General features: G+C 37.3%; 1 protein-coding gene across 6 annotated transcripts in view; it reads right to left on the bottom strand.

Moving 5' to 3' along the window:
- Nucleotides 1–12,059, bottom strand: part of LOC107219882 — an 83,543-nt gene that overhangs the window by 10,847 nt on the left and 60,637 nt on the right. For all 6 annotated transcript variants that reach the window (XM_015658229.2, XM_046734719.1, XM_046734720.1 and 3 more), the window contains exons 8-9: nt 8,667–8,844; nt 3,793–4,041 (exon numbers count right to left, since the gene is read on the bottom strand). In XM_015658229.2, coding sequence (XP_015513715.2) covers nt 3,793–4,041; nt 8,667–8,844 — 427 coding nt within the window. The remainder of the gene's footprint in view (nt 1–3,792; nt 4,042–8,666; nt 8,845–12,059) is intronic.

Here is a 12,059-nt window from a genome sequence, read left to right on the forward strand (position 1 = left end):
ATAAATACCTACGTTATACCACCACGCCCGGAGTGATAATGATTACAAGTGTATAATAGCTTTGACTCGTTGGGTGATGTTTGTTTAATGTCTTTCCACATTGAGGTTGTGTGATTTTTACAGATGTGTCAAGAAAACAAAAAATGGAAACGAACAAATAAAAGAAAAGAAATAAGTAAATACAAATGTTCTGCCAACGTAAATGATACTTCGTACAGTGGGGATGATTTAAATAAGAAAAGTAAATATAAGAGGCCACTTACCGTGTCTGCAAAACTAAAGAAATCATACAACATACATATGGGAGAACAAAATAGGAAGAAATAATAAAACAATAAATGAAACGTCGCGGAATACAAACAATAATTTATTTTTAAAGGTATAACATCTACAGAAAATGATAAATGAATATCTGACAATAAGTACAGAATACTTAAAAGTTGCACATTAGTTTTGAAACTGACGTGCGTGGAGTTGAGAAGAAAGGATGAAATTATCCGTATTTGAAATTGCACCGATAAGTTATTTGCGTGTAGAATAAATTAAAAGGCCAATATTATTTTATGCGCGCATGCCTATGTATCTTTTAAACGATACATGCGAAGGTATGCGTATAGGTACACAAGTTTCAAAACTAATGAAGCAAAATTAAAATAATATATACCTATCATTTAATAACATATCTGCAACACGGTAATAAGGTCAGTGTGTTATAATATGTATAATATTATATGTATACGTCAAGATAATAGCGGAGAAATTTTACAGTCTAAACGTACATAAAACACAATCTATGAAATACTAAATAAGATTATACAACAAAAGAAGTAGTATATATGTATGTATACCTAAAACACGATCATCATCTTTCGCGAATGACATTGAATCGTCAAAAGAAAGAACAAGAATTTTGGGGAATTTGGGGAATTTGTCAAATGTACAGATGATTCGATCGACGAGTAATGAGCAACAGTTATAGGTATAACCCGGGAGTGAAATATCGCGTGAAACTTTGAAAAACCCGAAAATAATTTACATATGGAATGACAGTGTCGATGGCAGAGTTTCTCAAATTTGTTTCAATCCTTTTCTTTGTCCTTGCCAAAGTTTTATTAAATTTTATTCAATTTCTTTTGTTCCTCGCTACTCGATGCTTACTGTTAGTTTTTTATTCGGAGCAAAACATGGTCAATTTTTACACGGGTCGCAACGCCAATGGGCTCTAAAATTACGTTGGACTCACTATAATCACACAACAGACAGGTCAGTTGGTCGAGTTGAGGAGTGTTATTGGACAATTATGTCGGGTGCGCGATGGGCGTCGTCCATAATCGTCTCACGTTACGTCCGATAGGACAATAGAGGGGGAAAAAATAAAAAGAAAAAATTTAATAAAACCACTATTTTTGTGCATCGACTACGTGCAACGATGCATCAAAGACAACACTGGGTCATTGGCCTGGTGAAATAAACTGGGACGAGTGTAGTAATTATAAGAAAATACACTACGCAAAAGCGTCGACGTTACGTCATGTTATATTCTATAACGTTCTCACTGCTCTTTTTCATTTCTAAATACCGTTATATTCTCTTGTAACGTATAAATTAATTGTTAATTTGACTTGTCATGACGAATTTGTAATTTTGTCGTTCCATTATTGGTATTAATCTCGACGTTATATTTGTAGGTAAGCATAATATAATACACTATACGATATATTACATCAGATCCGACCGATATATAAATTTCAGCTGTGTTGTTGTTTTTCTTTCAGAGTAAATTTTCTACGAAAATCTTATCTTTTCGCGTTTTTGAACAGTTTTTTATTTATTTTTTTTTTTTATTTTTTTCACTTATCCTTTGACGATATTTATGTACAATTGAGGATATTTATATCATTGTGTGCACCTATCCTATACCGATGAGCATAATAATCTGCACGATTTCGAGCACCTATTTACAGCCAATTTTTTTTTTTTTTTTTTACTAATTTTAACACTATTTACGATTGCTAAAATCTACGGAAAGGAATTTTTTTTTTTTTTTCTTCAAAATTTGTATATACTGCTTTTAGTGTTAGGTTTCATGTCTTTGTCAATGTATTGCATATGATATGGTCGTATCTAATAACACGTATAGATATACATTATTATAGTTTGTAAACATATATAATTTAGCTGCATGTGATAAAATTTTGCGATGGGCAGAGGTTTGGGGAAATGATTGAAAAAAAAAGAAGAAAGATGAATGAATGAATAAAAAAAAAAAAACACAAGAAAAAAAACAATCTTTCTTCTCCTTTGAAAGTTATAAAACCCATTCCCCATACTTAATTAATATTGTACTGGCTATAATGTAATATATGTACATAAATACGTTATAGTGATTAAGATTATCATCATGTCGTTACTCGCACCAACGGAAAATACGGCTGCGTTAATCAATAAAAATCGATAGTATATTGCTTTCATAACCGCGCGGTGTAATCGATATAAGGAAGAAATTTAAAATGTCCGAACATTTCGATACGCGCATCTGATATGGATAAATTTAAGGAATATCAGCAAAAATTATCAATCACGATAAATTACGTTACGGTAATGTACAATCAAACGACTTGTATAATAGCATGCGTATATGTAACAAATCGCGGAAAAAAGACGAAAGAAAAATAGGAAGAAAAGTAAGCAGGATGCCCAGGCGACATTCCAACTATTATCTGGATAAAATTAAACCTTGCAAAATTGTAAATGCAGCAGTAAAACGCGTCAATCGCGTGATGCAATTGTGACCGGAAGCAATTTTTGCAATTTGAGGATCGCATCACCTGCCCGACAGTCGCCCCGACGGTATTGGTACAGGTAGAGGGATTCAGGGCGCCGTAACACCGAGAAATATCGATTTGCTCACTCGCCAGGGGATGAAAGTCGTTGGGGGTTCGGTTTTGCACGAGAAGAAGCCATAGTGGCACTGCATGGGTTGGTATAAGTTGTAAAGGCGAAGATTGTAACGCCGGGAAACTGTACACGAAGCAATTTGGACGGGAGGAAAAGATGGGCAGAATTTTAGGTCCGTGTGCTTTTCGATGGTCGTCGACCTTTCGGGGTTTACTAAAAATCCGACCGTATCCTACAGGCGCTTCTTTTTTGCGTATTTTCTTCAAAGCATACTTCGGAATTTTATTATTGTTTTGAATACTCCAATGATAGTTGATGATGTAAAAGTTGGATGGAAAATTGGACTATATCGGCTTGTTTCCCCGTTTTCACGATTCTTTGAAGTAATAGTTTCGGCCAGTTGCAGTGCGAATTTACAGTTTGTAGTTGGTAATTTTGTGCTTCAATACGTATCGAATTTTAATGGACTCGAGGAAAGTGAGGATTCGAGGCTTTGAACTGTGCAATTTTGCTATTAGTTACTTCGTTATATGGTACTGGTGTAGAGACAACGAACGAGATCTGATTAAAACAATTTTAACTGCGCTACACCGTGTTTATTCGTTCCTCGTTCTCCATCCACCCCCTGAATTTTGAGTACAAAAATAAAATCTACTTGAAGAGAGAAAAAAAAAGAACAACTTTCGTAACGATGAAAAATTAATTGGTAACGTGACCAAACACGGCAAAATTATGCGACAAATGTTTTCCTCGGCGTTACGTGACTTCTCGACTGTGCGATCAAGTTACATCGGAAAAGAAAGATACCAACGGAATATAGAAAACGGTCTGATAAAGTAGTCGAATCGATTGAAACCCGCCCGTTTGGACTTCGCTATGCGAGGAGTAACTCACCACGATGGTGAGGATGATGATGATGATGATGCGAGGAGGGCGAAGGCGACATCCTCTGACCATCATCCGGCGTCAGGTCCAAGAAAAGACCGGAAACCGCGGTGTCGATGCAGGTGCAGGGTTCGTTTAGCGTCGAATTGCATACGGCACAACATTCCACATCCGTTGTCAGGGTGATCGGGGTTTTCGGCGAGTCCACCGGCCTCATACCAACGAACGAACTCTCCATCCAACACAATTTCACGTTCCCTGAATTGCCACAAGTGTAATTTTCATGTATTTTGCAGAATTAATGAAACGATCAATGTTTCATATATCATTACGAAAACTGATTCGACATTTTATTTCTACTATCTTCAAAGTTTGTCTCGTCGTGTTGGGAAAACATTTACATGGAAATCAACTCGAATTCATTTTTATTATATTTTCGGATTTCTGCAGTGAAATAAATTCGTTTTTGTTATAGCTTCGTGTTTGCGAATTGGAGAAAAAGTTCAGAGCACAATATTGTTCATAGAATCTTCCCTTTGCGGTAAAATAACGATAATTAATGTTTACTTTCGCTTTCACAATCAATCGTATTTTGAGGTGAAAAGTATTTGCATAATTGATACAATGTATAATTGCCCACAGTTTCCCCAGCATGACAATTTGTATATTACATTGCATATGTATCGATGATTTAGTTAAACCTTTCGATAGTCGATTCACGATTGCATTATACACCTTATTATGATTCTGACATCTGCAATACACACATTTGAATTTTGTGTACAGTGGAACCTCGATAGTTTGCAAAATCAATTCGTATCAGGCCTAAACTAAGCATCAGCGCTAATTTGAAGTATCGTACAAAGTAATGGAAGCATATAACTTTACTGCATATATTTTTATGTACGTTATTTTTATAATAGTCGGGTGGATAAAACGGGTGACCGTAGTTGACGACGTAGGTTTAGATGATCGAGGTTCTACTGCGTATAGATCAAGTTTAGGAAAACTGATACTCAGATTCTTAAGCGAATTTTTAATCAACGCAACTGTGTCGTAGATTCTGAAAGAAAATTGTATACATGAGACATGATTAGAATAGCATTAGTAACTGAACGTACATTCAGGTAGAGTAAAGGTGAGCATAGATACATAATAACGAAGCATTTGAGTGAGAATGTGATACCCAATTTTATAAACTTCTGTGCGCGTGAAAATCCATGGATAATGGATATACTTGTATTGTGTGAAAAGATACTTATGTGCCTTTTCATTCGCGCACGTGCAAGGCAAATGTTTAAATAGCGTAATTTGTAAATAATCAAATAGTGGTTACTCAACCCGCAATATGTACAACTACGTAATGTATTATTCCAACGTATTATCGGCGTGCACATGTGCACGAAAAAATAAACAATGAAATAAATTTCCGAGCTGATCTTAAATCCAAACTGGCATGAGCGTATCGCATGGAAAATTTTATTTATAAATATATTTCGTATCGCACGATGAAAAGCGAAGGTAAATACAGCCGAATATGGAATCCCTCCGGTGTAACTTCAAGCAGTACAAAGTTAGATCCGTTCAAAAGAAACGAGCAGGTGAAGAGTATAATGTAATATTTGCTACCCCGTGACCTTTGACCAAGACTTGGAATCTCAGGGTAACTTATTCTCAGTCGTCACAATGCCACGTGCCGAAATAGAACCGCGTGCTTGAGATGTTTTTGAATCGTGACTCAAATCTTCTCTCGCTCTCGTGTTGAAACGTAACATTTTTAGTCACTGCGGGCACCTGCCGATAATTCGCAACGACTGATCGAGTATTATATCTGCCGTTGTTACATTTTTGGCTGCGTCGACGTTCCATTAAATTTTTCAACATGCGTAATACACATTGTACACATGGGAAATATTCACGTTTCCTTCACCGAAAATTGCCTCACAAATGGCTCGAAACACGAGGCGAGGCTTGAAGTATAAAACGTGTGTTCAAGCGGAGAGAAAAGCTCTTAAAGGACGGTTCAAAGAAACGTCGTCGGTTCGCTTTTGGTTCACGCGCTTCGTGGAATCATATTACAGCTTGTTATCTTATGGTTGATATTACACGATCCTTCTTGTAGAGTTTCGATACTTTGATAGCCGAGGAGACGCACGGTTGTAATAAACAGGAATCAAATACCATAGCTATAACTATTTCGAAGGAAAGTTTACCAGTTGGTGAATTTTCTATCGGATCACGGATGTTTACGGTCTAGTAATTCGGAAAACTTTGGTCGTATCTAAACCGTTCAATTCGACTTTCTTATAGTTTCTTGATAAGTAAAACAAGTTCGTGTTCTGGAGCGAGTTATACGCACGCACGAAGTACATAGATACATTTCCAGAACTAAGTTATACACAAGGGGGCCTTGTTAGCCGGGATCGGTTGGCCCCTGACCTGAGGAATAATTACTTAGTCCAAGTCTCGGGGGATCAAGGAACTCGACAGACCGTCCCAGCTGACTTTGGTGAGATTATAATCGTTATCCGCGGAGAACGAAATTAAGTATTTCTATTGTCTCGTTGACTCGGTTAGAGGGCTGCACCGTTTAAAACCATTTTACTATAACCGTCCAGCCAGCTAGTTGTCCTCGTTAACACATTAAACCCATCGCAGTGTTTCTCAGCCTTCTTAATTTACACTTGCGTTTTCGAACTATAGACTTAAATTTCATCTACCGTAGAGATAGCGAGAAATGCGACTTTCACTTGTTATTACGTACGTGCCTTCAATTATTGACATTATAAGAGCGTTAGAATTCACATTTTTACCGGTTGAGCCTAAGATATATTTTTTCAAATTTGTACATCGGTAGACCGGAGGGAATAAGATTTTGGGCATCAATATTTTTAAACGATGGTTGGTGTTTTTTATTTTATTATTCAGTTTTTTTTCCGCATCGAAGACAAACGATACTTTGAAGGTTGCTTATTTAATAAATAACCAAGAAATCAACTTCTCGAAGTCAAATATTCCTTCAGACAGAGTATGTATAGATTTCTTCGCGTTTATGGAACAAAAAAAGTTGATCCACCATCGCCGGGTCGCAATAACCTACTTATATGAATTTGTTGAAAGAGAAACAAGAACGCAAATATTTTTGCATTAGGATGTGAATGTGAAAGCACCTTATTACACATGGCAGAGCCGGTTTGGGTGAAATAATTTCCGCCCCAGGGCTGGTACCAAAATACACGATGCGTGCAACCTGTAATATAAATTGTAATAGCCGGATCCTGTGACTCGAGAAGACGTAATAATAATTTGAGGGCGTGGAGGGCAACGTGGTCTCAACGAATAATACAATTGGCATGCAGCAGCTGTATCATACAGAGAAGACCTGCGATGTCACGCCACGCGACAATCAAACGATTGATCATTGTGTGCGCGTACATTTCGTTCCCAATCCCTCTGCCAACGGTCATTCGCCATAAATAAAATCGAAATGCCAAATCAGATCAAGATCAATTATAAACGTCGGCAAATTTAGTTCAGGGCTATTCCTTGTTAATAATTTTTTTCATATTTTTTAATTCATTTTGGATTTTAGTGCTCCCGTTGGAGGTTGAAAAATTTAATAATAATGATACTGATGTGAAGAGATCTCAGGGCTTTGGAGAAATGTCAATTTTGATGCCCAACGTCGAGAAATCGTGAAAATTTTAGGAAATAATTTGAAAAATCGATGTCACAGTTCTGACGAAGCAGGGCGCTGACATATTTTTCATCGAATCGGAACTGTTTATTGTGATAAGTAATATTTTGACAAAAATTTAGCATCAAATCAGTGGGGGAGGAGTAAAAAAAATTTCCAGAAATTCGGCGAACGACCCGTTTTCATTCTTCCTTTTGGTAAGGTCTTTGACGTCTCGACGCTTTCTGAACGAATCGCTTATGCTTGGCACAATTGAGATTATTAAAAAAAAAGAGAGAGATTCCCATCAATTCTACGAGACCGAAAAATAATTATAGTTTTGTTCATCATACAATCCTTAAGTATTTTCATTGTTACCACAACCGATTTTTTAGACAACAGCTCTAGGTACGAAATGAAAATCATTTTTGTAGGTGTAACCACGAAATCTTGTACGTCATACTTTTTTTTTCGCTCAGTCACTCGTACTATATTTATATATTCTTGTAGTTATCGCGATAATTTGATGTTGACCGAATAATAAATCAATGTCAACGACCTGCCTAACTGAAAACATGTATCAGCCAGAAACTGTAGTATCGACAATATTAATCACTCTAAATAGTTACTCGCGCCACATTTTCTGGTGATTCCAACATTAAACCGTAATTCTCACGATACCAATTTCACTGGGATTGTCTAGTAGCCATAAAAAAGAAAAAAATGGAATATTTCTCAATGTACCGGTTCTCAAATAGGAATACCCAGGTATAAAGCTTGATGAATCGTTAATACGGAGTCTCCTTGGTGTTAAGTGCACGTGCACGCATGCAACGAAAGCTTCTTGTTGTTGTTGTTGTTGTTGTAGTTGTTGTTGTTTGAAGCACCATTGAGAGTGAGATACCTCAATAAAATCAGCAGTTGAGGGAAGATAACCGTTGTTAGTGATAGCGATAGTAGTTGAGAGTGCATCAGTGGTAGTGGGAGCAGCAGGGGCAGCAAGAGCAACAGCAGCAGCGGTATTATCATCATCATCATCATCATCACATCACATCGTCATGGTCATGATAAATCAGCGGTAGACTAGCCCGTCGGGCCGACAGTAAATATTGTATAATCGTAGGATAAAGAAACAACGAAAATTTACCTTGTTTACGCATTGAATATTGGTCTGTTGGGATGGTTTCGGGGGTGAATTAGTGCTCACCTCTGGGGCTTGTCGACCTCGCTCCACCCCGCCCTTCCCAATTCTCGGGACGCGGTGAGAGACGACCACCGTTCACTTCCTGCCCGCTTTGGACATAGTGTACTATCGCCGACGTCACTTCCTTTATCGAATTCCTCACCTCGAGTTGTTGCGCTGGTCCAAAGCTCGTTGCTTGTTTCTATAGTTTATCAATAACACAACCCAATGTTCGATTTATTTATTTATTTTTAAATATTTTAAACGGCTTCACTTACGTATGTGTGTGTGTGTGTATTTCTTAAAGGGGTGGCTTGGACGAATTTTAACCGATGTACGGTTTTTTACTTTTTAGAATAAAATTAAAATGTCGGATCTTGTAAGTTGACGATATTGGGAATTCGTGTGAATCCAAAGTACCTTATTATCTGAAGGCTGAAAATCGGGGGTATGGATTAAGTTTATTTTTTAATATTTCATACGGTTGAAATAATTATCCTCGTTTTCAGTCACTAATATTTCTATCGACAACTGGGACATTTTAAGTATCTATCTGGTGCACGGTCTACTCAGAAAAGTTTTGAATCGAAAAAATTGAGTCAGAAAAGTTGACCTTGGTATGAAAAAAAAAGGAAATCTGTGATAGAAAAAGTTCAGTGACTAATATTCAGTAATAATCTTAGACGGCTTATATTAGCGTGCAATTTTTTATGTCAAATTCGCACGTTTCTTCCAATTACTATAATTCATAGCTCATTTTCTCTGTGAATGAACTCTGGTGAAACAATAAGACATCAATTTTCGATAAAATGAACGTACTTCGATGTAAAACAAATGTTTACTACGTGAAACCTGCAACAACTTTACATAAGCTGTTTTTACAGTGAACCTATAATGGGAGTTCAAGTTCAAGCCGTCGAATTACAAACAAAATGAGCTACTCGTATGATTTTTTGAAATTGGATACATGATGTAGTTTTTCATTAAATTATACGACCACATAATATGGTCTTGGAAAATATGTTAATAACTGAGTCCTCTTCGGTGTTTTTATTGTTTTCCTATACTGACTGGACATTGTTTCGAAATTTTTCATTCTTCGTGCCGTGATACTTTTGTTTGAACATTATTTTCGCGGCATTGTTCACCTGATAAATTCATATTATGTAGACGTAAGATAAACACAGATTGTAATGCAAATATCATACAATTTGAAAGAGCTGATAACAAGCTATTGGCACGCATGGGCGAATAATGCAACGATTAACATAATAACCCGTATAAAGTTCTTGTGTGTAGCAAATTCAATAAATTAGACGGTTTAAAATAATCTTATGCGCATATAAAAACGTTCGCCCGACCTAGAAATTTTTTTAAACTTCGTATATCTATGCACGAATACAACAGCAATATTGATTTGCATTACGTACAATTAAAATCGGTCTTTAACCGTCAACAATATGCGGTCATTGCAGTGGTTGAAATAATATTTTTAATAACTACCGCCATTTTCGGAATACCGAATGACACGATTTTTCGTACCACATTAAAATATCTTCTTACAATCAGTATGTAACATACATGTGTTTGTGTACCATCCCGATGTGTAAGTACTAATGGATGCTAAAAAAAAATGTGTATTTTAAAAAACAAACAAACACGAATAGTTCAAGCAATTTTCGATCGAAATTCTGGACCAAGGTTTCCTTCTTCAAAGTTATTCGATAACCGAAACTCATACATACAGGGTGAGAAGTTGGCGAACCTCGAAATCAGATGTAATTTACACAAAACGGTGCGAAAAGTTTTCGTGACTATCCGCGATTACTTACAAGGCGTAAATCACGATGATTTCTGTTTTAATTTAATCGCCTCGTTTCACCTTAATCACACTTGTCCGAATTCCCTAAAAAGGTGGTATGTCGGTTGGACTAATGTAGGCCACGCCCACTTTCAAGGTTCGCAAAGCTCACCCTGTACGTGACACGTAAGCATGAATGGATCGACAACGTCTTCGGACATCAGAAGTACGATTGCGAACGTGTCGAGTCGAGCTAAAAATAATTCTTAGCATTTACGTAGCGTCTGCACGGATTAAAAATACGTATGAGAGAGATTTGTCGGGAGGTGTGAGAATAGGAGGACGAGGACGCGGAAGATCGAGAGCTGTTCTGACAGAGGATTTGACGCGCGTTTCTATTGAGAAATAAAATAATACAGCCGTTTGGCATGATACCTTTGAATTCGTTTCTGCCTATCCATTTTACTCGCAAACTTTGTACGTATATACCGGGACAATCTCTTGACACTTAAAAATCAACCGCGCGTGCGCCAAATAATTAAATCTCATTGGTCGGCGAAATATTCCCGCAGCGATATTCTTGTCTGCTACGCAGGCGGGCCAACCTATGCAAAATGTGTACGTTTGAACTTTCAAAGAGCATAAGCATTAAATTCCGAGCGTTCTTTGAACAATCAACTTTCCGACCTAATAACAAATGCCTCCCAAACCTTTCCGAGTCACTACCTCAATTATTTGAGATTCTAACCTCGAAAATTCGTATCAACTACATCGCCGCCGGAAACAGTTTGACAGCCGAAACTCGGGATGGTCAGCCTGCGCGAACAGCCGATAAAATTCGCGCATGCGCGGTTGATTTTCAAGTTTCAAGAGATTGTCGCGGTATGTATATACCTACTCAGCCAGTCGTTCGCTGCAGCCTCAGAGTATACAGAGTGGATTCCTAACGACTGCATGGTCCATCGTCTGTTAAAATTCAATCTGCACGCGCTAAAATCTGGGAGGGGCTCTTTGCCAGGGCGACCAGCCGTCATGAATTTAGACGTCAGTTCGCCGCGATGTACGTAGCATCATAAATTTTGACAGTTGTTGCTGGTACTTGTAATCAAATTGAATTGAGAAATGTCAAAATTTTTTTAGGCTAGAGACAGTTGGTCGCCCTGGCAAACGGCCGCTTTTATATTGTAGTGCGTCCGCATTATATTTCAGCAGACGATGGACCAGCAGTCGTTAAAAATTCACTCCGTATGTTGAAATTTTATGTTTTGTATTATTGCCCCGCTGCCCTTTTTTCCGCCCCTTCACCTCAGCAACCACTCTGCGGGAGCGAAACGTTCCGCTTGACCTACTGGCGGTGTTTGTTTTAAAAATTCAGGAATTGAGCAACTCACTTTATACGTACCCTCGCTATAAGATGAATTTAAATATTTCTTAACTGCGGGAATTAATGAATTTTAGTGAATCTCAGGGTAGAGTTGTTTTTAATGTGAGGAAATCTAACACAGTGCTGAATAAAAAAGAAACATTTTAGTAATACTCATTCCATAGTAGACAAAATATTTTCATAAAAGTTCATTATTTAACTGCAACTGGAATATCTTTCAATCTTGATGAAT

This window comes from Neodiprion lecontei, chromosome 3 (assembly GCF_021901455.1).
Source record: "Neodiprion lecontei isolate iyNeoLeco1 chromosome 3, iyNeoLeco1.1, whole genome shotgun sequence".
NCBI lineage: Eukaryota > Metazoa > Arthropoda > Insecta > Hymenoptera > Diprionidae > Neodiprion > Neodiprion lecontei.